Source organism: Trypanosoma equiperdum (assembly GCF_001457755.1).
Source record: "Trypanosoma equiperdum strain OVI genome assembly, contig: ctg_842, whole genome shotgun sequence".
Classification (NCBI taxonomy): domain Eukaryota; phylum Euglenozoa; class Kinetoplastea; order Trypanosomatida; family Trypanosomatidae; genus Trypanosoma; species Trypanosoma equiperdum.
The window spans coordinates 37778-62762 of NW_027124801.1; the positions used below are offsets into that span (position 1 = coordinate 37778).

At 48.3% G+C, this 24985-nt stretch overlaps 15 protein-coding genes and 1 pseudogene across 16 annotated transcripts; all 16 read right to left on the reverse strand.

Moving 5' to 3' along the window:
• Window positions 1–549: 549 nt before the first annotated feature.
• On the reverse strand, window positions 550–1842 carry TEOVI_000392900 (pumilio/PUF RNA binding protein 5; the record flags this gene model as incomplete). Its single annotated transcript, XM_067226760.1, has 1 exon — window positions 550–1842. The coding sequence occupies one exon, from the start codon at window positions 1840–1842 to the stop codon at window positions 550–552; it is 1293 nt and encodes a 430-aa protein (XP_067082861.1).
• Window positions 1843–2583: 741 nt separating this feature from the next.
• Window positions 2584–3579, reverse strand: TEOVI_000393000 (uncharacterized protein; the record flags this gene model as incomplete). The annotated part of the gene is made up of 1 exon (XM_067226761.1): window positions 2584–3579. The coding sequence occupies one exon, from the start codon at window positions 3577–3579 to the stop codon at window positions 2584–2586; it is 996 nt and encodes a 331-aa protein (XP_067082862.1).
• A 715-nt stretch (window positions 3580–4294) lies between these two features.
• TEOVI_000393100 (uncharacterized protein) lies at window positions 4295–5536 on the reverse strand (the record flags this gene model as incomplete). The annotated part of the gene is made up of 1 exon (XM_067226762.1): window positions 4295–5536. The coding sequence occupies one exon, from the start codon at window positions 5534–5536 to the stop codon at window positions 4295–4297; it is 1242 nt and encodes a 413-aa protein (XP_067082863.1).
• Window positions 5537–5939: 403 nt separating this feature from the next.
• On the reverse strand, window positions 5940–7559 carry TEOVI_000393200 (uncharacterized protein; the record flags this gene model as incomplete). Its single annotated transcript, XM_067226763.1, has 1 exon — window positions 5940–7559. The coding sequence occupies one exon, from the start codon at window positions 7557–7559 to the stop codon at window positions 5940–5942; it is 1620 nt and encodes a 539-aa protein (XP_067082864.1).
• Window positions 7560–7876: 317 nt separating this feature from the next.
• TEOVI_000393300 (cyclophilin-type peptidyl-prolyl cis-trans isomerase, putative) lies at window positions 7877–8473 on the reverse strand (the record flags this gene model as incomplete). Its single annotated transcript, XM_067226764.1, has 1 exon — window positions 7877–8473. One exon carries the CDS (start codon window positions 8471–8473, stop codon window positions 7877–7879), a length of 597 nt encoding a protein of 198 aa, XP_067082865.1.
• Window positions 8474–9007: 534 nt separating this feature from the next.
• On the reverse strand, window positions 9008–9490 carry TEOVI_000393400 (protein of unknown function (DUF1768), putative; the record flags this gene model as incomplete). The annotated part of the gene is made up of 1 exon (XM_067226765.1): window positions 9008–9490. One exon carries the CDS (start codon window positions 9488–9490, stop codon window positions 9008–9010), a length of 483 nt encoding a protein of 160 aa, XP_067082866.1.
• A 712-nt stretch (window positions 9491–10202) lies between these two features.
• On the reverse strand, window positions 10203–10979 carry TEOVI_000393500 (proteasome beta 6 subunit; the record flags this gene model as incomplete). Its single annotated transcript, XM_067226766.1, has 1 exon — window positions 10203–10979. One exon carries the CDS (start codon window positions 10977–10979, stop codon window positions 10203–10205), a length of 777 nt encoding a protein of 258 aa, XP_067082867.1.
• A 407-nt stretch (window positions 10980–11386) lies between these two features.
• Window positions 11387–11698, reverse strand: TEOVI_000393600 (uncharacterized protein; the record flags this gene model as incomplete). The annotated part of the gene is made up of 1 exon (XM_067226767.1): window positions 11387–11698. The coding sequence occupies one exon, from the start codon at window positions 11696–11698 to the stop codon at window positions 11387–11389; it is 312 nt and encodes a 103-aa protein (XP_067082868.1).
• A 250-nt stretch (window positions 11699–11948) lies between these two features.
• TEOVI_000393700 (HD domain containing protein, putative) lies at window positions 11949–13325 on the reverse strand (the record flags this gene model as incomplete). Its single annotated transcript, XM_067226768.1, has 1 exon — window positions 11949–13325. The coding sequence occupies one exon, from the start codon at window positions 13323–13325 to the stop codon at window positions 11949–11951; it is 1377 nt and encodes a 458-aa protein (XP_067082869.1).
• Window positions 13326–13883: 558 nt separating this feature from the next.
• On the reverse strand, window positions 13884–14357 carry TEOVI_000393800:pseudogene (annotated as a pseudogene). Its single transcript has one exon. A coding segment is annotated over exon 1 (474 nt).
• A 180-nt stretch (window positions 14358–14537) lies between these two features.
• Window positions 14538–16088, reverse strand: TEOVI_000393900 (kinesin, putative; the record flags this gene model as incomplete). The annotated part of the gene is made up of 1 exon (XM_067226769.1): window positions 14538–16088. The coding sequence occupies one exon, from the start codon at window positions 16086–16088 to the stop codon at window positions 14538–14540; it is 1551 nt and encodes a 516-aa protein (XP_067082870.1).
• Window positions 16089–17360: 1272 nt separating this feature from the next.
• On the reverse strand, window positions 17361–18365 carry TEOVI_000394000 (uncharacterized protein; the record flags this gene model as incomplete). Its single annotated transcript, XM_067226770.1, has 1 exon — window positions 17361–18365. The coding sequence occupies one exon, from the start codon at window positions 18363–18365 to the stop codon at window positions 17361–17363; it is 1005 nt and encodes a 334-aa protein (XP_067082871.1).
• Window positions 18366–18785: 420 nt separating this feature from the next.
• TEOVI_000394100 (kinetoplastid kinetochore protein 5) lies at window positions 18786–19472 on the reverse strand (the record flags this gene model as incomplete). Its single annotated transcript, XM_067226771.1, has 1 exon — window positions 18786–19472. One exon carries the CDS (start codon window positions 19470–19472, stop codon window positions 18786–18788), a length of 687 nt encoding a protein of 228 aa, XP_067082872.1.
• Window positions 19473–21036: 1564 nt separating this feature from the next.
• Window positions 21037–22056, reverse strand: TEOVI_000394200 (FHA domain containing protein, putative; the record flags this gene model as incomplete). Its single annotated transcript, XM_067226772.1, has 1 exon — window positions 21037–22056. The coding sequence occupies one exon, from the start codon at window positions 22054–22056 to the stop codon at window positions 21037–21039; it is 1020 nt and encodes a 339-aa protein (XP_067082873.1).
• Window positions 22057–22680: 624 nt separating this feature from the next.
• TEOVI_000394300 (uncharacterized protein) lies at window positions 22681–23493 on the reverse strand (the record flags this gene model as incomplete). Its single annotated transcript, XM_067226773.1, has 1 exon — window positions 22681–23493. One exon carries the CDS (start codon window positions 23491–23493, stop codon window positions 22681–22683), a length of 813 nt encoding a protein of 270 aa, XP_067082874.1.
• A 682-nt stretch (window positions 23494–24175) lies between these two features.
• Window positions 24176–24823, reverse strand: TEOVI_000394400 (uncharacterized protein; the record flags this gene model as incomplete). Its single annotated transcript, XM_067226774.1, has 1 exon — window positions 24176–24823. One exon carries the CDS (start codon window positions 24821–24823, stop codon window positions 24176–24178), a length of 648 nt encoding a protein of 215 aa, XP_067082875.1.
• Window positions 24824–24985: the final 162 nt, after the last annotated feature.

Consider the following 24985-nt stretch of genomic DNA (forward strand, 5'->3'; position numbering starts at 1 on the left):
ATATATTTATTTGGATATTTCTTTTTTTTTTTCATTTATATCATTTTATTCCCCTTCGCTTGTTCCCTTCCCTTTTCCCCTCCATCCCGCACATGCCACAATCACCATTGTGTTCTTCACGCTTTTACATTTCTCCCATTTTCGCTCAGTGGAGGCACCGCGGGGGATATGAAATGCCAGGGAGTTATGCAATAGAGGAAATGTGGCGTCTTATCGCTTGCCTTCGTTTTCCTTCTGCTATCGGTATTGCTTTTGTTGTTATTCTTGTAGTGCTTCCAATCGCTATTGTTGAGAAAGTATAAAACAATTACGGCTTCCCCTAACACGCATTCACACGAAAAGAGGGGCACATGTCCCGTCGCTCCTTTCATGATCAACCGTTAATTGTCTCAACTTCTCGTACTTTTCACTGCTTCGTTTTTTTTTCTTCACTCTTTCATTCGCGATCGCTTCCTCAACCTCACACATTCATCACCGTCATCGCAATGATCCCCTCGCACGTACGCACACACACACAAAAAAAAAAAGAAAAAAATATGCAAATGTGCCTCACTCACCGACTGCCCCGGCACGCGCCATGACACACTGCAGTTTGCTTTCAATTCTTCGCCCGTGTGAACTTGTGGGAAGAAGGGGTCGGATGCACTGTGATATGGTGCGGAAGTCCACTTCACTTGTAGATGAGTCAATGATCGCCTGCAGCACAAAGTTACCGAAGCAATCGTTCATGAGGCGGCGGAGGTTGACGGGATCACACACTGTTTCGGCAATGAGTGCTCGGCGCGCTGGGCCTTCAAGCACACGTACAACCTTCTCCACAACGTTTGAGGCAAACTTATTGCAAGAGAGGGCAACCCAGTGGCCAGCAAAGGCATGACAAACAACAACCGTCACAGCCTCAGGGTCCATGTGGTGCAGCACACACTGCACGACGTAGTTCCCGTAACAATTCATTGTGAGTGCGGGAAGAGCGGGAAGCAGGCGGGAAATAATAAACCGCTGCTGGTGAGGTAGGGTGTTCTCAATAGTCCGGATGATGGTTATGCAACCCTGCTGTCGTTGTGCAAGTAGTTGGCTGTCCTGTGCAATGGCTTCAACAATAGGTGTGAGGGCATCGCTTTTATGCCGCTCGAAGACGCTCTGGAGAACACGGCGCGTGTATGGCGAACTCACAGCAAGATCTCGCACGAGACTTGGAGTGAAGTGTGGGACGAGCGTCGCCATCAAACCAGTGGGAATGAACTCAACGAGAGCACGCACGACGTGACAGCCATTCGAATCAAGCGCAACAGCGGGCAGGACCGGGCGAAACTCGTCCACAACAGTTCGCGTCATTTCCACGTGATGCAGGCGCAACACCGACACTAACAAGTTGCGACCCGCCGACGTGCAGGCGGCACGAGGCAACTCCCCAACAATCGCACGAAATCTCTCAACGAGGCCATTGGACAGATTGCCGGAGTCGAGTGCGGCACTGTTGTACACATGACGAGGTGCCTCACAGTTTCCATCGCCGGAGCCGGAAACACATACGGGATCTGCGCCGTCATTATCGCTACGGGGAGCGGTAGATGCGTATGGGTTATGTGTGTAACGATGACTTCGATAACATCCCGCAGAGGCGGCAGCGTTTGTCGTGTTTGATACCGCTGGTTTTGGTGTCGCTGCCCCTTGTGCTGACAAGCTGGGTGATGAGTCGGAGGTCGTAAGCTCCCATGCGGAACGGCACTGTTGGGGGACTTGAAAGGGGTGTGTACACGCGCTTTGCGTTGCAACATTACTTTGTGGAACGTTAAAAGCTGGGACGGCCATCATTGTTAAGCGTTCACCCCTACGAAGCATTACCTACCACAACCGACAAGGCAACAGATAAACTTATATATATATATATATGTGTGTGTCGCAAAGCCAGTAAGAAACAAACAAGGGAGAGAAGAAAACAATGACCATCAAAAGGGTTGACAAACGAAGAGGAGTGCATCCAACAGCCGGTAATCTAAAGACGACCTGTCTGTGCATTAAGTTTAACATTTAAAAAAGAAAAAAAAGTGGTGCATGTATGCTTAGGCTCCCACGTGCAACAACATTGAATGACTTACGATGTACATGGAGGAAAAGATATAAGAGAGCATGGTTGAGGGAGCTTGGCACAACACTAGGGAGGAGCTGCAACAAGACCGAAGACAACCTGTACACGGAGAGTTTCATAATAATAACAATAATAACAACAGTGAGAATAAATGGAAAGGAAGAAAATCACTTCACTCCCTTCGGCACAAACACCCACACACTTCTTCAGCAAACTCTATGTACACACGCTTTTGTATTGACTACTTTCCCTGCTAGCGCCACCAAGTACATGTAAGAGCCGCTAGCAGAGAGAACTCAGTTAACTGTGTCTAGGAGTGAGAAATAATTACTACGACAGCAGCAACGGCTACAAATGAGTAAAATTGAACAATCGTCGTAGTTAGCTCAATGTGAGAGGGAAAAATAAAAAAGAAAAAAACATAACGAAAAATAAAAAAAAAGCCGCCGTTCAAACATACACATTCCGACGCCCGGGCGCGGCTCCTTCAGTCCTTATATGGGGGCGAGAAACCGATTTCCCTGTGAGCTTTGCGTCCGCCGCGAATTATTCCCCTGCAACCGTGACTTTTTTGAGGGATTGGCACATAACGTCGGCACATTACATATGTGATCGACCTCCACTGATAGCTGTTTTTGCCGTATCATGGACGGTTTCTGTAACTGTCCTTGAAGAGGAGAAGGGAGAGCGAACCCACCAATTCCCTGTGGAGTTACAGTTACAGTCACCGGCGAGGAGGAAACCGAGGTCCATTGCCTGCCATCAATCAAGTCAAACAATTCATGAACGTCCAGGTCTGCGCTACTCGGGGCTCCCTTTCCGTTCGTGTTCCTGAAGCTGCTGGAGCCGTATTCTTGACCACACATATCCACTTGTGAACTGCCGTTGCAGTCAATAGCACTAATGCGCCGCATGGCGTTCTTCCTCGACGTCTCGTCCAACCGATTCGCAAGCGAAATCGCCAGGGCCTTCCATCGCTCCCGCTCCGGTAAAGTGCCTTCCACCTTCTGTTCTAAGCGATGGCCACGCTGTTCCGCCTCTCTACATCGCGACTCTACAAAACAGAGAGCCGAGCGTGCTGCCCTGTAGTTGTGATCTGCCCACTGAAGCTTAACACATTGTGCATGAGTTTGTTGCAACTCCTCCGTACATTTTCGAACGACCGCGAGCAGATCCGTATATTTTTCTTTCAAATCATCGCGCTCTGTCTTTAGTGCTTCCATCTCACTCGTTAGCTTTTCGATCCTCTCCTCTTGCGCCAAACTCGCCTCTTTCGTGCATGCTTCGTTGTCCAACTGGATGGAGGAGCCACCAGTGTTGCTACAATCCCGTGCAGTCTTTGCGTTTAGCGCCCCTTCGAGGTTTGCGATGCGTGTTTTGAGTGCGGTGATAATCTCCCCAAGTGTCTTTATAATACCTTGCTGATCAGCAATTGTCTGCATCGTCAGCCTTGGATCAGCTTCAGCCAATGGAGGAACGCCATCACTCATTGTTATTCGTATTCAACTCTTAAGTTGCAACCGCTCCACACACACACACAAAAAGATTCCCACACGCAGTCGCTTCCCTCCCCCTGACTCCTTTCTTTTTTTCCTGTAGTTTATTACTTGGTTTACTCTGTTACACTTGGTTGAACTTCTTGTACCTACGTGCACAGACTGAAAAAGATGGTTCCTGCTGAGTGCAGGGTATAAAGCGGTGCAGAAGAGAAGGAATGCGTCAGCGGTAACAAAATAAAACCGATTAATCACAATGAAAACAAAAACTCACCGATTTTGTGGAGCAACGCAAAGCGAATAGAAGAAGTGTGGATGCACATATATATATATATGTGTGTGTGTGTGACTTATGTGACGCATTTTACATGTCGTGCAGACTTGCCACTGATAAGGACATATAACGATTCACAAGTGCCAAATAGAAAGGGAACTAAAAAGAACCAAGAGCAAGTAAACAACAGAAAAATGCCTTAAACCAGTAACGTAAGATTCTCCCTACTCCTTACCCTCACTGTTTTTTTTGTTGTTGGAGGGGAGGGAGACGGGATGAAGAATAAACAAGGGGGAAAAGGACCCTCAGCATCCATTTATTTCCCACACCAAAGACTTTTTTTCAAAAAAAAAGGACATACACGAATAGTTGATGCCGCTGATCGCCCCAACCTCTCAACTATTTTCAGTCAACAAACTGGTGGAAATAGATAAGTTATGCTCGCTTGCAGGGTTTAATAAGGCTCACTATCGTCTCCGTGCAAGCTGCAATGGTAGCTTCTCCCAGAAGGGCGACGTCAATAGGCCCCGATGAGATGGAACTGCTTTTTGACTTCGGATCCAGGTCATCGCGGTATTTGACGTGTTTCGAAGTCGTCTTCTCCTTCTTGGCGGGGTCCGTCTGCTGGGTGACGGTTACTTCAACGACCGGCACCGTGCGGCTGTTGTTGTACCGCAACACTACGAGAGCAGAAGCTTGTGGCTCTTCGCAAACGTAACTAAATGTAGCAGTTCGCGAAACCTGAGCGCCTTGTGCACTTGTGGTATCCACACCCATGTTCACATCCAGTGGCAAACCAAACAAAAATGTCAAGTGATCCACCAACTGGAGGAAGTGAAGTGGCTCCCAGAGGCAATTCAACAACGCGCTCTCTAGGAAAGGAATGAAATCCATCATGCAGACACTACTTCTTTGAAGTGTTTTTTGAAACTGCCCGGTGTGACGCGGTAGGCCTTGCAGAGAAATGACCCTACGGACGAGTTCAGCGATGGATATTTCAACCCATCCTTCCGTTCCTTTGGCTTCAATTTCAACTTCCTCTCTCAGTGCTTTTACATTTACAGAACTATGATCCACCATGAGCACCATGAGCAACGATATCTCCACTTTCGCCACAGATGGAGCACTGCCACCCCCCAACCCCGTAAGCTTTCCGTAGAGCTCAAGGATGCCTCCTAAATCTTCACAGATTTTCTCGTTCTTCTCCTGCAGCAGCGGAATGGATAAAGCAAGGCACGTGTGATCAATTGAACCTTGGACTACACCCTCAACACACCGACCGTCAGCTCCGCTGATCGTGCTCAGGTAGGAGTCGTAATCGAAGCTTAGTTTGCTATTGATATTCCCTAATGTACTTGACAGCTCGCCTGTGCACTTTTTAATGTAGCTACGTTGGATCCATTCAACGAGACCTTGCACGCGTACAGTTAACGGGGTTTCCATGTCGAATTGTGGTTTTGTCCCAGCATCCAACCACGAGTAGTCTGCAAAGCGATTACGATCGGGATTAGCACTACTGCCATCAAAGTCGTTCGGCGTCGAGTTGGAATGGCACAGCACAAAGTCTAAATCGGGTGTATCTTCGCCCTTAAAAACGTACGCGTCGAATAAATGAAGGCTTAATGCCTTGATGGGATATGGGTTGTTAATGGTATCACTGGTTTTACAATGGTACATAGCCTGCAATTGTGTAATATATCCTATTTTATATTACTTCCTGCACTTCCCTCCCTTTTCTACCCCACTCCGTGCTGCCACTCTTTCCTTCCCCACCACCAAAATAAAATTGCAGTGACGATAATCAACAACAACAAGACAACAGAAAAGGAGGGAAGAGGAGAGGGACTTGAGGGAAAAAATCTAAACGCTCGAGGATCAGGGAAGGTGGCAAAAGAAGGGAGGACATAAGGTGAGTTTCATGTCACATTGCGGAACAGCAACCCAAAGTTTATACGCACGTGCATATACGTGAGTGGATGCAGAAAAATATAAGCATTAACAACAACTTTACCCCATACAATTCATCACCAAACAACTTCTCCCACCGCTGCACTCCTTTTCATATCATCCGCTCCCCTGCCTACAAAACGTCCAACAGTCCTGAGCGCGACAAATCCATAACACCCCAAATGCCACCATACGAACCTCCATGATGCGTGCGCGCCACAGCAGAGAAGAGCAACAACGCCTCAAACAGTGAATTGGGCCCCGGTTGTGTCGGGTAAGTTTTATCCACAGCTCCGGTGCGGTAACGTACATAAAAGTATGGCTCACCCGTATCGCCTACGACTAGCGCAAGGTGCTGCTGCGCGTTGAGCGGTTGGTGAGGGAACCTCACATAGTTGGTGAAGCCGGGTACACATGTGCGCAGAATGTGCGTTAGTAAGTGGGCATCTGTTGGGAAATCGTCGCGCCATGTGCTTATGTCCCCACAGTTGTGGTGGTACGACGCAAGCGACTTTTGAGATGCAAATGTCCGGATCCGCCCCACCACATAGGTGCGTCGTGCTTGCTGCTCAGCAACAGATGCTGGTGAAGAGGGTGTGAACGTTGCGGTAGTGTCCAGTTTCATCTCCAGCTGTAGTCGTTGATCTATGTGCATAGTTACGTCAATGTTCTGCACATTCTGCCCTTGCGTAGCAATTTTGTTTCTTTCATCCATGAGGGCATCCATTTTCCTTACAGATGGTGGGGACGAGACGGGCTGCGCTGGCACACCAAATCCCACTCTAGGGGCAGATGAAGGAGGAGGCACAACAATTGTCTCATCCAAGCTGTGGCCGCAGTCAAAATGCCTCAACTGTCGCTCGACGAACCAGCGGTTTGTTGAGTCCACCTCCTCCACAAGAGTCTGGCAAAGGTCCGACAGCCACTTGCGCACCTTCACTTGGGAACGCTCGGGGTCGACAATACCTAAGCCATTCCACATTGTCTCCGCTGGTCGATCGGCAGATGCTGCGGCGGAAGCCCTCTCGCCACCACTGCCGTACTGCACGCGAATGCCTTCAGATGACACCGAACCAAACCCACCACCAGCTGCCAGCGGGGCGCTGATGGAGGTCGCAGCTGCGGGAGCTGTTGCCATGGAACCCGAAACGGTACCAGTGGCGTTAACAGAATTGTGTGCCGTCGGAAGCGACCCCTCCATTCTCTTGGGTAGTTCCTTTGCCGAGAGAAACTTATCCAGTTCGGCACGTGTTCGTATGGCATACTCGCCCTCCAGGTCGTGGTGACCCTTCACACCAATAGGTTCGGTTAGTACTTCTGTGGCCCCCGCTGTTGTCGTTGATTGAACGGTTGCGGGTGAAAAGGGCACGGACAACCCCGGTGCTTTCCGGTAGGGGCCGCACGCACCAGCGAAAGGGCTCCGGTGCTTCTTCCCGTGACGGTCCTTGTCACTTGACTCCTTCAATAACGACATGCAGAGAAGCAGTACCAATGAGGCAACAAAAATACAACCCGAAACTCCACCCACTTGCTCTATCATCGAATCCTCCAGAACTTCGACTAACACGTCGTCTATCCATACGTGTGTAACACCCCTGGGGTACAGCCAAGCCATCACATACAAGGTAGCGTAGAGCACTCCACTGATAGCAGCTATGATTTTCAGGTGAAAGCGCTTCGTCTCCCGTCCGTACACGATATTGCGCCTCTGCCGGTCAAGTTCGATAAGTTGATCCGCATATGAGAGTCGCATCTAATCGATTCAGTCGAACACAACTCCGAGCCGCTTCTAGTCCTGCTGAGACCTCTTTTTCGGCAATCAAAGTGACAGGCAAAAGGGGTAAGATAACGGACATACAGGACAATAACAGCACAATACGTGGGATTGAAAAGAACCTGCAGCGGCAAGTGGGTAGTAACAACCATAGTGGTGATAAGTGGGGTATGCGCTTCTTTCAAATATATATATAAATAAAGCAAATAAAGAATGTACATACGCACATATATATGTATATATATGGTAGTACGTCGAGACTGCAATAAGCGGGTAAGTACAGCCCCTCATTTCGCTTACAAGACACCGCAGTCGGAAATGCGGACAGGTGATGTTGGTTTATCCCCAGTACCAGTTTTTACACCCTCCACTTTCCTCACCACGTCCATGCCCTCAAGTACCTTACCGAAGACAACATGGCGACCGTCAAGCCATGGTGTGTCCACGGTTGTAATGAAAAATTGCGAGCCGTTTGTATTTGGTCCAGCATTCGCCATGGACAGGGCACCAATGAAGTGCTTCACGTTGAAGTTCTCATCATCAAAGCGCGCACCATAGATGGATTTGCCGCCGGTGCCGTCATGGTTAGTCATATCGCCTCCTTGAATCATGAAATTGCGGATTACACGGTGGAAAGTGGAGTCCTTGTAGCCGAAGCCATTTACGCCAGTCGCGAGCTGTTTAAAGTTCTCCACTGTGCGGGGAGTTTCCTTGCCGAATAGCCCAATGACGATACGGCCGGCAGGTTCGGAGCCAATGGTGATGTCAAAAAACACCTTATCTGTAACTTCTGGTGAGGCCTTCACGCCTCCCGCCATGGAGAGGACAGCCACTGCCACCAACAAAGCTGGCATGAAGGCTGGGGTTTTCGCTGAAATGTCAAAAAAAAGCATTTGTCAGTGCCTTTTCACTGGTTTCGTTTGCCTTGTGTAGGTTCTTTTCTTCGCTTTTTTTTTTTAAAGTAGTGCGACGAGGTTTGCTAAAACAACTGCAGAAAGAGTGATAGTGACGGTTAGTTCAGCAACGGCACTGACACAGAAGCGCGTTGGGCAAGTCAAAGACGAGGGAGGGGGAAAACCGGCCGTGTGCCCGTGGAAGAGTCCGCACATGGCAATGAGCTAATGGATGGTGATAAAGTTCCCGTTAACTTCTTTTTATCCACATCAAAAACGGAGGAACTTTCATCGAATACAACCTGTACGACATGACGTCGGTTTAAACTGAAGAGGACACATCTACATTGAAAGCAGCAAGAGCACACCGCATCAACCTGTGTGTGCGTGTATATGTTTGGATGGTCTGGTTTATTGACGAACCCAGAAATGGGATCGTACAACGTGGGCATGAGCAATAACAGGCAAGTAAACAAGTCACTTCTCAACACAAATTCCAGAGACTCGGTAAAAAATAAACGTGGGAGCACTGTTCTAAGCCCTTGCACGTGCCCTGGCCGAGGCCTCGCGATGCAAGCGGTCACGCACTGCCATCAGAATGACCCCAAGTAAATTGTGTCCCGTCCCATCGCCAGCGTCTCCCCAAAAATCGTCTTCCTCCGTGTGGTCGACAATCAGCCTGGTTCCGGTGTTCATCAGAATTTCCCGGGCGTTTTCATTTTGTTTGAACTTCATGTAGTTTCCTAACAACATCACATCTACTTTTAATCTGTCCCAGTCGCCCCGCTGCCGACCCTCCCTCTCTGCAACGCGCACAAGGCGGTCTAACTCCCATACCGACGCCGCCGACTGAAATGGTGCCGCGTCGGGTAAACCTCCAAACCGCTCCGTCAGAAAATAATGATGCAACGAGGGGAACTGCGTGTGATGTATGGTCACTGGGTGAGGCGAAAGGGGACTGAAAACCCCATACGGCTTCTCCCGTGAGTCGTGGAACCGCACAACTCCCTTACTCATCTTCTGCTGGTTACTGGCACGTCACTTATACAAGTACTTGTCCTTCAGCGCCACCTCTATGCCCCCGCCACGTCTTGGCTGGTAAAATGTGCAGCTGAGACCTTCTCTCTTTCCCTTCTCTCTCCGGACGATCTATCACTCCTCTAAAACGGATGCTTAATCTCCTCCTTCAATGAAACAAATCCTCGGGTTCCGCACCAGCACAAACACGCAAATATATATATATATATATATATGCGTGTGTGTATTCAGCAAGTTGTGAACGGCAAGTTCGGGGGTTGAACAAGAGTAAAAAAGTTGGAAGGAAGCAAATTTAATTTTCCAGTTAAAAACGAAAGAAATGAATGGGTAAAAGAGGTTAGGGTTAGACAACAAAACAAAGGGAATAGACGAAGAATTTGGGTAAGGAGTGGGAGTTGCGAGCAAATTTACGCATATATATGTATATATTTATATATGCGTGGCTTTGTGTGTGTAAAAGACTATCCAAACCAATCGGTGAGGTTGCAGAAGTAGCCACTCCTTCAGCACATCCTCCTCTTTAACATCGCGTACTTCTCCTTCCCTTTTTTTTTCACGTTTGACGTCTTCGCACGGACCGAAGCATACGCCTGTCGCGTTCTTCCCTCCTTTCCTCCCCTCCTCTTCTTTTCCCTTCGCCTTTATACTACTCTGCAAACGTCCACATACGACGCCACGCACGGGGGCGCGTTTAGTCTTTGCGGAGCTCAAACATTTCTGTACCCACTCCATCCGCAGTAATGATGTGGAAGCACACGGTGTCACCAGTGAATATGTCCCTCTCAGCTGCACCAGTGAAGGCATTTTTCAACATGCCCAGAGCCTCTTCCATCGTGAGGTCAGCCGGCGCCTGCGTAACCATGTGTTGTCGAGTAAGCAAACAGTCCAATAGTGGCTCCACAAAGCTGCTAGCGGAACCACATGTGCCATAACGAAAGGGTTCCGTCGAGCCAACAGGGTCGTAACTGTAGCACACACCTGCGCCCTTCTCGTCAATGCCAACGATCATATTGAATGTGTAGTATGGGAAAAAACGCCGTTGATAGAGCATTGTGGACGTAAGCTTTGCGATGGCCTTTGTTGACGGCACTTTCCCACCGTTATTGTATTGATACCATTGAATGCGATACTTAAGCATCTGCTGCAACTGAAGACGGTCCGCTTGCATGCCCGACGACGCGAGGAAGATGCGGTCAGTGAGTTTGAACAACTTGGAAGTATCCGAGCGGGTGTGAATGCAGAAGTCACCGTTCAAGCGTGTATCGGCGCCAAGCACAACGTAGTTGCTTCCTGCAATGGCAGCGATGGTGCCACCATTGTCTGTGTAGGGAGACCAGTGTTGCGGGTGTCCCTTGGCCCCTTGGCGTAGAGGAAGTGTTAACACAGAGTTTCCTAACTTTCTGGAGTAACCGTGATGCTGCAAGGTATTTGCTTCACCTACGTGGTGCTCACTGAAGTCTTCAATCATATCTGCAACACAACGTTTATATTCCGCGCGGTTTCGTATAATGCTTGCTTTTAACTAAAACAAAATAGTAGATTTCCTGGTAAGTGAAGTGCAGTCGACGACAGTTTGAGAGACAAAAATCAAAATATTAAAATCGCTTCAGTTGGAGAACTAAAAAAAAAAATACAATGTGAACCTTTATTCGGGTCTTTCCCGACCGCTCTGCTTTTCCAGTACGATGGTGTATTGTATAACAAATTCACGCAAGCACGTATACATCACGAACTCTCAGAAAATGTACCGGATACTGCCAATGGAAACTTCAGAGACGCATAGGTGAACCAAGTGAGGCGACACACACCCTCACATGGCACACTTTTAATGCCACACAACACTCGCACACACAATACCAAAATATACCAAACGGGCTACATGGGCCTCCCGCTACGAATTCCCTCCTGCATCTCAAATTCCTTCATTTCCAATCGTTTTTTGTAGTGCTCACGGGCTGCTTCACAAGCGGGACATGTGTCACCGCGCGCTAAGATGCGTCGCGCCTGCTGATAGACCTCGAAGAGCAGAAGTGCCGCACAGGTTGAAGCCGAGAGAATCCACATGCTGTAATTCTGTGAGCCCTCGCTGTAACCAAAATCACGTGTGTTAAATACTTCCCACGGCCTTTCGCGGGGTCGCCGCGCCTTCGGTAGGCGCACAAACAGCGAGGTCGTACGTTGCAACATTAACCACTTTTTTTTTTCGAAAACGAAAACAAAGGAAAAGGTGGTCCGTGATGCAGGAAGTAGCTTTATCTCGGAAAGGCTCCATATGGGACACAACAAAGACTCGAATCACAGAAACGAAAACAAGCAACCAAAAAAAGAAAAAAAAAATCATCCAGTCGCAAAATAACGAAAGGATACAGCGAGCGACACGGAAAGAGGGGGAAGCTTCGCCACGGCACTGAACCAAAAAGTTTGCGTGGAACATATTTTATGGAGTATTGTAGAAGGGAAGTGAGTCCACGAAGTACTTACTGTACTTTTCGTGACTAACGACAGCATCAGCAGCCTTCAGAACGGCACCTCCAGTATCTCGGCACTCAAATATCATTAGTGTACGCTCCTCAAACGCAAAAGGTGTAAAAAGCGTACTGTGCCGTGAAGCGCTTGACGACATTTTGAAGTAGGACTGGGAGGGGCGTTTAGGATTGAAAAACAGAACGCTTTGCAAGGGATCGCTGTTTCCTTTCCCGTGGTTAATAACCACCTGGTCAACGATGATGTCTTCTTTAGTAATCTTTGTGCTCTGTTTTTTTGAAACGGCGGCGACGATATCTTCTGCCACATCGTTGAGCCAGTTATCCGGCGGTGCGGCCTCAGACTTCAAGGCACGGGAAAGGATAAAGCGATATATATCTCTCGAGCGTAAACGGGATATTATGTCTTGTGCAGGTTTTAGATTTGTATCTGCACTACTCTCTATGGCATCTAATACCCAGTCTCCCAACTTCAGGAACAACTCCTCGTGACAAACACACTCGAGAAGAGTGTGGCCGTGCACTAAGAAGTAGGGCGCAGCTGCACCCATAATGTCACAAATCATATGATCTATAGCTTTGACCACGCGGTGCTGATACACATTTTTATGCAACTTGGTACGCAACACGAATAACTCCCGGAGCGAAAGGGCAACCTTCTCCTCAAAAGCGAGTTGCCACTGCCCCTCGTATTGTACCAGACGCGCAGAGTTGAATAGGCGACTCAAACGAACATCCACTGTTGGTTTACCAAAGCAACAGAGTGAGTCACGAAGGAAATAATCCAGTTTGTCAACATCGATACCATTTCGTTTGTTCGTCACTATCTCTGTGTAGACAAGATGCGAGGCAGGCTCACCTCGCATAACCCTCAAAACATCCTCCACATCATCTTTAGGGAGTAGGACCTTTAGTATGTTGCGGCCAATGGTTTGCGACATTTTGTCGTGGTCGAACAGCAAACCAAACTTGCGAGACATGACCTCCTCGAACAGATGGGAGAACGGTCCATGGCCAACATCGTGAAGCAGCCCGGCCAGCATCACCTTTTCTCTGTCCTTGTCATTAATTCGAAGGTCTGGCTGGCAGCGTTGAACTCGTCCCAGGAGGAGTTGCGCAATATGGGCCACACCAATACTGTGCTCAAATCGCGTATGTACGGCGGCGGGGTACAGGTAAGACGAGGAACCGAGTTGTTTCAGTGATCGCAGCCGCTGGAACGCGGTCGTGTCCACAGCCCGTGCAACGATTGGGGGAAGTGTTATGTGTTCGTGCACGCGGTCCATCACTGGCACATCGCGCAAGTATCGACAGATAATTCCATTTCTCATTGTATCTATGTTTTCGCAGTTGCTTTTCTCTCAGTATCTGCACACACACACACACACACACACCACTCTTATGTCTGTTTATGGACATTACGGAGGGAAGGGGGCGGTGGAAAAAGAAAATGAGATGTTGGGGGTAACGTGGTTCACCACCGCAGGGACAGAAGGGAAAAACAAAATCTACTAACGGCGATTATAGCAGATGGGAAGTGCGAGACTGGCTCGAACAACTAAACAGGCAGAAGCATATAACGATATGACAGTTCCACATACTGCATGACATCCACGCACAGCTACTAGGAAGGGGGAGCCAAAAATCATAATGCCCCTCCATACTCAGTTAAAGACGGAGTTCTCCAAAAAGTAATGGTGATAATAGAATTAATTAATAGTAATAGGGAAAACATCCGTCTCACGGCGATCACCACTCAGTCTCCTAGCAGCAACTGACGGTACCAGTCACGGTTCCTGCAGCGTCCGTAAGAAGCGCAGAACTGCAAGACTCCATACGAAATGGATGCAACGGATCAAGGGAAAGAGAACGCGATGGTACATTCCCTTCTAGTGTTCAGCAGCAATCATATCAGGGATAAACTCACGAATGGGATATTCCCGCTTGCATTGTGGGCAGCGCAGTGCTCCTTCACGGATGGCCACGTCTTGAATGGCGTAATGTACAGCCTTGAGGTCCCTTGAGTCATCGGAGAGATCCACGTCCTCTAATTTCTCCGGCAGGACATTACCGGCATCCACCTGGTCCTGCTTCTGAGAACGCAAGGAATTGAAAGCTTCCACAAGATAGGTGTAATCCATCCGTGCGAGCATTGTTCGAATGAATTCAGGGTTGTACTCAGATGCCAGTACCTCCAACTCAGTGGCCTGCAGCTGAAGCGGAAAAGATTGGCACTGGATGCAGCATAGAAAATTATGAGTGAGCAGCCTCATCACCCTCAAACCAGTCGGTGGACCAGTAAGACTCCCTGTCGCACACCAAGAAGTAAAATAACTGCCACCAAAAAAAAGTGAAGGAAAATATCAAATAATAGAGGTTCCAATAGAATAAACACATATCTATATGAAGGAGTAACAATGAGCCCGAAACGCACGAATGACACAGCTTTGCTTAATATGACAAAGTTTGGCGTGAAAAGTTAACAACAACATTGCAATGCAAACACTCCAACTAAACGTGAGAAATAACCGTATGGTCGCTTTCTATGAGGCTTGTGGCCCGAAAAGTCTATTCTTCTTTGGAATAATATGAAACCCTAAAGTCTTAGGTACGGGGGCTCGTTGCAAAAGGGGAAGTTTTTCCCGTGGTGGTATTTGCCTTTGTCCCACGAGATCAGTGCTGTTGGGGAGGCCCATGAGAATATCCAAGGCGGAGGATTTCGGCTCTGCATCACTACTCTGACACCTACGCACTCCATCTCCGGGGCTCATCAATATTTCAAGTGGTCGCCCCTCTCGGAAAAGTTCTGTTGAGGAGGAAGGACCGGGGGATCGCCGAGACGCATGCTTGGGAGCAGCAATTGGACGAGACTTCTCAACCTCGCCCGCTGGAGTGTGTGGATCAGGCCTGCCCGCATATAGCGCTGCAGGATCAATCGCCCCTGTTTCGGGCAGGTGAAGCGCTCGCCTAAGCAACAGGTTCTCTTCCCGGAGCCTGCGTATTTCCGTTTTCAGATCGTATACCTCCTTCTGGGCGGTGTCCACGCGCTCTACGGCCTTGAACTGAATTTTCTGCGCGCGTTGAGCGAAGTAAATGGTGCGGAGTGACTCCTCCACAAACCTCGAAGAGGGCGTGACACACGCCAGCAAAACGGTCCGGCAACCCCCATCAAGGCTATTCATTAGAAGCTGCGTCAATACACTGGAGCGGTACGGAATATGGTCGGCACGCTGGCCGGCTGAGCGACCTTTTGAGAGCCGCTCGATGACGTTTCCTAAAGCAAAGAGTGAGCGGTTAATGGACTTTGTGTCCTCCCCTACACCTCCCGTGTCGCGCAGCCGCTCGGAGCCTGCAAGGTCCACGAAGGTAAGCTTACCGCGCCGCGCAGGTTTTTCTCCATCAATGACCTCCGCATATATGGTGAAGATAAGGTGTGAGCGGCTACTGTCTTCGTTCAGCAAATGTGCTGCCCGCTTCCGCCTTGCCTGCCCCTCTCGGAGCACCAACATGAAGTCGTTAATGTCTAAGCACTCGACAATCATTAGATCCTCAACAAAGAAGCATCCCGCGCCCTTAGACCAACGGCACTTGAGTCCCTCTGTTCCATTCAATAAATCGTTAATACGCTCGTTGAACAGTTCCAAATACGATGCCCGCAATTTTATGGTCCTTCCCTCAACCTCTCCAGCAGACTGAGCCTTTTCACGGAATTCTGAGACATACCTTACAGCTTCGAACTGAATACCATTCTCAGCTGTTCTGCCATCCTCCCCTTCCGTCGGACCGCTCATGGTGTACGTCTTGCCGCTGCCCGTTTGGCCAAAACACATAATGGTAGCGGCTTTCCCCTCAAAAGCAGCATCGCACATGGCGTGCAGGTCTAATGCGCGGAAGACCTCCTCTTGGCTCACATCAGGGCCTAAACAACAATCCATGTCGAAGGTGTGAATTTGGTCCTGTGCACCGCGTGTGCCGCGGGATGTGGCATTTACTTTTGTGCCACCAGATTGTACTACAATACACACCTCCTCGCCCTGAGCCTCCTCTCGCGGTAGCAGCGGTCTGACACGTAGAAAAGCACCTATGTGTTCCATTCCTTAGTTTATTGTGTGTTTGGAACGACGCTAATATCCAAACAAAACAGCCGAAGAGCCATCCAAACCAACGACAACCCCGCGCACGTTGTGAGGAAGCTTCCCTGACTTTCAATCAAGATTGTAACCGTGAAGTGCGTATATGTGTTTCACGTGTGCGTGAGCGCATATTAAGAAAGATTTTAGGGAAGAGCCATAGTGCATCGCCTGTGAAAATTGAGAACAGTATAATTGACAATCAAAATTGACATGATAATAAAGGCAGTTGCCGCTGGATACCATTAAAAGGGTTAATTTTCATCTGCCTTCTCCGCACACACACACACAAAAAAAAAACACGCTCACGCAAGTATCGGTTGTTCCTCATACGCTGCAAGAAAGAAACAACACGAGGTGCGTCGATCAATAAAACACAGCGATTACCCGCACCCTTTTTTTACTTCTGATGCCTGATAAACAAAACGGACGTATTACACCTTGACGATCCGTTAGTACAGACAATATTGTATTCACAAAATAATTAATAGCAACCCAAGTTGTACCTGCAATAGCAGAGAGACATAATATACAGCAACTACCGCACACAAGGCATTCATGGCAATCCTTATTACAAGGTAGAAGGAAAAAGTGCAGAGACTAACTGTTTTCTGTTATTTTGCATGTAACACTATAGGTGAAGCCTCTACTGCCATCAGCCCATTTTCCATGATGAAAAGTACCTACAGAGCAGAATCTGAGCATGAATAACTCGTGATTCGGCAACGACGCATACCCCCAACCCACTTGCAGAGCACATACGCTCCTTTTCCAGCGGGAATGCAAGGCCGCGGCATGTCTCCAATTCAACCTTAAATTTACGGAAGGAGGAGAAAAAGAGGCAGTGAAAACAAGGGAAAACGTCGGTAAATTCAAAAAGGTTGGTGACATAAGGCACACTGTCAGCAGTAACACACACGGTCCACAGGAGTACGTGGTATGAAGAGGGGGAGGGATAAGCGCGGCACAAATACATCGAGCGCGTGATCTCTTTCGGGTCAGCACTCACCAAGACGAAGAGAAATGCAACACAAAACAAAAGAGAGATGAAAGTTCACGAGAGGTTGGTACACCACACCTAGAGACACTTTCTTCCTTCACTTCCTTTGACACCAAATATACACGGCAGTGCGGAGTGTGAGACATCCCTCCAACAGCGAACAAGTGTGCGTGCTCAATGCTAAGCTACAGCACCTCACAATCCGTTTCTATCCTTACAAGTGATTCAGACTGCACTCACTGTGGTTGCACAAACGGGAAAATACCCAAGGCTTTCTCCGCTGCAGTAATGCGCTCTAAGATTTGTCTCTGTCGCTTTGATAAGTCCACCTGAAGACTCTCATATGTATCCTCCACAGCCCTCATTGAGCCCTCGTTCTCAATGAAAACTTTCATGTCTCTTTCGTTCTGAATAGTCTGTAATCGCAACTGCTCTAAAGCCATCGCCTCCTCATACTCCTTCTTATACGTTTCCAACTCAGATGCCCGCTGCTCCTCCACATCCTGCTGCGCTTTGGCGAGTGGCGGTTCTTGCGGAACACTCTCAGGTGCCAAGGCATTTCGAAGGGGAGGGGCCGACACGGGGACCTCCAGAAAATAATTGAACTCCTCGGGTTCCCCAACCATACGAGCATGAGTGGCGACGTAGTGGTACAGCGAGGCGTGCTGAACGATCCCTTGAATAAGCCACGTACTAAAAGGACCGATATCCTCCCTTTGAAGATAAATATTTTCTTTGGGAACGGTGGAAACGGCTTCTGTTTCCTCCACCACCTTCTCTGCTGCCCGATGGCCCCTTCGTGCTGATGTTTTGGAAGAAGACTGAACTTCCCATAAGGCCTCCTCAGCCTGTAAAGCCCGCTTCCACTTCCACTCTTCCTCCACTTCAGAGGTAACAAAGGCGATCACTTCTTCCTGCATTTCTTGCGTGTTACAACCATCCTCTACCCTCTCTTGAAAAGTACACAACCATTTTAACAGATGGACTACTTTTGCCGCACAATAACCCTGCTTCGCGCAGAAATTGATGAAATCCAGACGGGCGTCCACAACTATCTGCTGACCGAGGTCCACCTGGTAGCATTCGGCACCGAGTGCAACCGCAGTCATCGTTAGGAGGGATACTTCGTCATTTGCCCCAACAAAATGCAACAGTTGCTCTATAAATTTTTCATCTTGAAAGGAAGGTGTCGTATCAACGGCGTACGACGACAAACACTCCGACTTGCGACGCGGAGGCATTAGGACTAACGAATGATGCTTAGAGGTATGAAAAATGCAAAAGGGGTAGGGGGAGAAAAGGGGTCTTAGGGTTTTGAAAAGAAAAAAAAACGCACAAACAAACAAACAAACCGGTAGATGAAGGCACACAAATACCTGGCACACAGGAGAGAGTTTTCTGAACAAGTAAAGTACAAGCACTGCATTTCGCAACACACTATCCAATGCATGCAGTGCCAACTAAACTTTACAATAAAAAAAAAAGGAAAAAACTATCCACCCACACACGAAAAAAAATTCTTCACAAATATGGTAAAGCCTAGATGGGGAAAGTTGGTTCATTTGTCGTGAAAAAAACAAAAACAAACAACAGCCTCATCCCCGCAGTGAATTCTAAGGTGACAAATGGTGAAGAAGGAAGGAACTTAAATAGTACAGGTTCTAAGCATGGTGAGGTGGGGGGGTCAACAGAACTACCATCTTCCGCGCATCCGTGGACTTTTTGAATCCGAAGGTAATCCTCGAGGGTCTAATAGATGTGTTTATAACCACTAAATATTCACCCAGTGGCGATCCTTCGGCATTAGCCATCTGAACACTGGTGATAACTGATGTGGAAGCACACATGCGATGAAAGCCACCTTTTGGTGACTGCTGATACCATTTGACAGACCCCTCGTATGTGTCGACGCTCACCAAAGTGTGGACATCCGTTTTAAATGTACCGATTAATGACCAAGCCGGCCGAAAGCACTGCGGAGGTGGTGCAAACTCCACGCCATGGAAAAGTTCATCGGGGACATCAATACTGGCGAGGCCCTTTAGTCTGTGTGTGGGGTTCAGCATCTCTGCCGCCTCTCTCGTTAATGACGCCATCTCCTTTCTAGTGGACGTTTTTGAAGATACCGATTGAACTAGCGACAATGAACGGGAGGGAATCTTGTGAATTGATGGTTTGACGGATTGGGAGCGGGACGTTTTGGCTGAGAGGGATGCACTGGAGGGAAATAACGAGACGTTATTTGTTGCTACTCCGCATGCGACTCGCGAAGTAGAGCTCGCCTCCCGCACCACAGGCTGGTGTGGTATCTTATGACGCTGTTCATATTGCCTAAGTCTTGCTACCATCCTGCCGATATTCTCCTTTGCTTACCTGCGTTACACTCTTACAGAGAATATAAAGTACAAAAAAAAAGGAAAAGGAATCAGGCATAGATGCGCGAGCAACGCGTGAGAAGCAACAGGTATATGTGGAGTGGGATACGAACGAAGCAAAACAGCCTTTCACACATAAACATATATGTTATTTTCACACATACACACAACAACCATTTTTCTACAAAAAAACAGGTATCAGTCACAACTATGGTCTCATGTGCACGAATGAAACAAAAAAAAATCAATAAAAAAATCTAATCGGGACCTGCCACTCGTTGTGTGCACCCTCAAACTTCCTCTTTCCCTCTCCATTTCCACCAGCCTTAACAACACCGTGGCACAACGCGCAAATGTGTTGTCGTTCGGCTTTGTCTGCCTTTATGGAGACGGAAATGACAAGGCAGCGAGCGATTATGGGTGAAGTGGGAGAAAACAGCACACGGGATAAGAATAAAAAACAAACTATAAAAGAAGTGGCTGCCGAGCTCGCTATGCAGAACCCAGTAGGCCCCAATCTATGTGATTCACACACCTGTCGTCTCTATGATGCTTCAAAAAAGCCTGCACGGCGCATTGCAGAGGGGCTATTGAAAATCTGCTCTTAACATATATTGGGTACCCGCGGACACACACTAACGCATACGCAAACTATCATATAGTCACGTATATATACATATACATACGTGTGTGTGTGTGTGCGAATGTGTATCTATATACAAATGTATCAAAGTGCTCGTACATGATGACAATTATTTCTCTGTTCTATACGCTGTATGAGATATAAAAAAAACCCATTAACACGTTTTCGATATGCGCAGCGATAAAAAAAGTCAATCACAACTACCGGCACAACTGCAATTCTTGTTTATGGGTTCAGGCACCTGCCTATCAAAAAAGAAAAACATGCTGCATGGCGTCACTAGAGAGAGCCGGAAGGGAAAGAAGGTCCCTCGCTTGTTAGCGCAAATGTTTTTTTTTGTTTTACACCCCCTCATAACCTTCCCCATTCTCACACCCACACCGTACCCCCACGTTTGATATACGCAGACATGCTCTTTCAATCTTGCTGTTGGGTGAGGGGGGGGGGGGAACATCACTTTAACATCACCAAACATTGATTATTTACTAAGTTTGGGAACTCAGTGATATCGTCAGAAGCATTGCGGCGCCCTACTCCCCACACTACCACCACTGACGATACTCCACGAGAGGAGATTATAACATCTGCAACGCGCTGCAAAAATCCCGCCCAGTTTATCCGCTGACACCCGCCTAAGCAAACACAACGAAGTGGTGCCTTCCTCCATCTCAGTAAATCCCAATGCTTTCGGTATACTTTTTCCCACTTTTTTGCCACACGGTAAGAGCAAACCTTACCCAGCTTCTCTACAGGACATGGGTCGCCAGAAGCGATAACGATAAGAAACCTTTACGCGCGTACTCCTTGTCTTTCCTTCCACTGACGTGCTTTCTGATGCAAATGTCCTCCGCTACGCGGTTAGCTTTTACAACCTGTACGGAAAGATGAAGAACTCTATTGTACGGTTTCCCTGGCTACTGCAGGTGCAACCCGCGTTTCTCTGGCATCTTCCTTAGTTGGTTCGGCAAGTGCATCGGAGTTGCAATAACCCCTACTTGCGGTGGCTTTTGAGGAGGGGCACGGCAATCCGGTCGTGGAGGCGACGTCAGAAGAGGAATTCGTCGTGACTTCCCAGGCATTGGCTTCATTAGGGTCGAGGTATGCGGCGACGGTTCCGCTTCGTCTCGCCAACTCACCGCCACTACGATCTTCTCCAGACGGGTAACTCACTTCACGAATCCGACGTTTGGGAGTTACGTCGCCGTCGTCATAAAGTTTATTGCTCCCGGTCTCCTGCTCATGTCTCATCCTCTTCAAAGGCAACTTCAATGGGGAAGTGGTGGAAACTTTTGGATCAGGGCTATCCTGAAGTGCCCCCAGTGCTCGTTGCCTTGCCTGAGAAATAACAAACTCCATACTGAGAAAAACCGGCGGGGTAGCCACGAATCCGAATCCTTCTTCACTTTTGCCCTCCATAGCGACGCGCCAAGTGACAATCTCTAAAGGGAGGTCTTCCATGGGAAGTGATTTACCCACCTCTACATCGCGCATCCCTCCCAACACGATTACATCGCCATGGTGCAGAGGTGTCGGAGCGGAAGACGCGACTCGGATGCCGTTAACAAATGTTCCGTTACTGCTTCCCACATCAACAAGCCACAGACTGTATTGCTCCTTCACCGGGATTTCCGTTTGACCCTCGCAGTCGACGTGCCGTCCTTCGCATCGGGACGGATCGCTGGCGGCTTCCCTTTCCTCAACCCTTTCGCTTGTTTCAGGCTCACACTTTTGTGCAAACATTTGGCAGTGCCACTGCGATGAAAAAATCAAATCCATTTCTAAAACCACGTCGTTATCGATGGCCCGGCCGATGGTGATTGGTTTGCCGCTCAGGGGTAGTCGGACGGGCAAACGACGCTGAAGCCCCTCAGGGCCCCTGGTAAGGACCAGCGAAGCACAGATATGCTCAGTCATAGTCTATATACGAAATATATATATATATATATGTGTGTGTACAGATGTATACCAAAGCATAGAAGAAGCGAAGAGTGACATAAAATGGTGGGCGAGTGCACACACACGTGGGGAAAAAAGAAAGGATCGGCAAAACCATGTTACGTATGGATAATGGGGAAACTGGAACGGGCTGTAACAAGCCTGTGCAGTGTCGAGGAAGGAAGAAAGCGAAGTCACTAGTGGTGCGCCCAACTGCTGCACAACAAGTGTAAAAAAAGAGGAGAGGAGTGCGTGTGGGGGCCTCTGATCCCTCAGTGGAGGCTGCTTCGGGGCGGTCACAGTTAATCCCAAAAGAAAGTGAACAAATTGCTTCACCATTTCCCCTCGCACGCCTGTAGCTAAAAACGAGGGTTTGCGGAGTACTCAACGTCACCTCCCACCAAGCTTCCGGCTCGCTTCTCACACACCATATGTTCTCATTCTTTTCACATAAAATACATGCGCTCCCGTGCTGATGCCGGTAACTTTTTTTAATGCGGGTCTTCAAAAATAACATAAACCGAGTAAAGGGGAAGGAAGTTTGTTGGAAGATGAGCGAAATGGGGGCTAACGCGCGATGGAGAACCCCTAGGCACTTTCTCGTCACATATTCATGGTGTTGGGTCCCATTGTGCACTGGCTCTGCAAATTTTTAGTGAAAGTGTACTTGCAGGCGAACTTGCCGTCGTATTTTACAGTCTCCCATCCCTTTCCGTAGTCTGATGATGATGCCTGGTATAGGGGATGCTGCTTGGTTCCGTGTATGCTTTTGAGTCTGATATCAGTAGAGGCAGCTGAAGCCATTCGCTCTTCCAGGCTTACCTTCGGTCGATCCAGCGAAAAGCTGCGAATGCAGTGGAGCTCAAAGTCCTCATCACGTACCGTTTTGTGAGAGATACCAACAAGATATGCCGTTAGTTCCTCCACCGTGATACCACCGTCCGAATGGGCCTCCCAAAAGTCATTAAGAAACATTCGTTCAAGCGCTTGGGCCTCCCACCCCAAAAGAAGTTTAGGGTGCCTTGCAGTGTCGTACACCTTCATTAATTCATCAAAGGTAATGAATCCAGAGCCATCCGTGGGGACACGCTTCAACGACAGCGACACGACGTACTGCCGCCGTGGCGACAGCGAAGGGAGAAACGAGCGTTTAAAAGTTTCGACGTCAAAAGGAGCACTCTCATCAGTCACAGTTGTGACACCCCTCAATATCCCAACCCCACCGCAACGGCGGCCAAACTGAGAAGCGAGCATCGCAAAATCAATATCGTTTATAAAAACATTGATGCTGCGAAATGCATTCCGCACACCACCAACCGTGCGCTCGGACTCTGGTAGTTTGTCTACAACGTGTACGAGGACCCAAAGCTTCTTCTTTCCGAGTCGCTCCACTGCTTTTGCAATAAGAACGTCCATGACCACTAATCCTATGCCTCTCTATAAATGTACAAATAAATAAACAAATATATATATATATATATATAACCCTATTCACTTTCTGTTCGCGCACCTCTAAAACTCTTTCTTGCTTTACCCCTTCCCTCCTTTTAGCGTTTCTTCGTCGTTTCAATATGCTCTTCCACAAGTGCACGTGTAGCTTCGACAAGGAGGAAGAGTAAACCACTTCTCGTAAGATGTTGCGCTCAAACGTGGGGACCACCGAATGACAGAGAAGTGGGGGAGGGGGAAGGGAGGGAAAGATCAAAAGGTCGAAATATTGAGATACCGAAGTGATTACAACAATGAAACGTGAAGGAAACAGATGTTTACAAAGCTGAACGAAAGGGCAAGTTGGAGGAACGGAAGGAGTAAGATGTGTCAAAACAAGAGTTTCCCCAGTGCGGCATTGGTAGCCAGAACCAGCTTCGAATGACGCCCGCATGCTCTTATTTATTTTATTTCCTATTTCACCATGTGGAAATATTACCCCTTTGAATCTCCCATGTTACGCCGCTAATATCCTCAACTCCGTCTGGTCCGGACCACATCCCTTTCATTTCTCTCTCTTTCTCTCCACAAGCGTCGCCCCAGTTAACATGGAGTTAAATGTGCAGTTGGGATGGTAATTCGAGCGGGAGACCTCACCACCACCACCCTCTCAAATTTTCGCACCAGTTTTAGATCCAAGGAAGCACCGTATACACAGCAAGGCGACCATATTTAGCGCGGATCCGATGAGGTTGTTTCCGTAAAAATAAGCGACGCCGTTTCCCATCACACGCACAACTGCAACCCAAATCCACATACCTGAGCTAACATTATGGGTACTGTTGACCTTGTTTGAATTATGTTCATTACCTTGCACACGCCCCTCAATTAAACGCGCCGCAATCAAAAGTGACACGATGTTCACGAAGGCCTCCACCGCAGAGCGGAGGTTCTCCTCATCGAAACCTGGCTGTCCCATCACATGATACCAGTTGAACCAACGATACAGGGCGACATCAACAGCGGTCCACGCGACGGCAACAGCGGCACTGGCATCATCGCCTCCACCCATCACTTGCAACGACTTACGAGCTTTTGGATCGTTGAGTGCGAAGTCTATCAGCGCTGCATCCATCACCGGGACGGCCAGGACCTTAAACATTTGTTGAAGGCAATTCAAAAATAATCCCGAACCCGTCAACGACGTGATGATTGTCGACTGTGCAATAAGGGAGAGGGCGATAACTGCGACAAGTGGTAGAAGCCGCTGAGGACGCATATTGTACCCCCTGGAGAGCAGAATGATGGGTAACACCATCAGAATGTATATGGAAATGTTGCAGAGGAGACTCATTGGATATTTTCTTGTGAGGGAATTGGGCGTAACTTCTCCCACCTGGAGCGCGTGGACCTCCTGAAATAAGTGCGTCCTAGGAAGAGGGGTGGAAAAAATATATATGTATATATATATATATATATA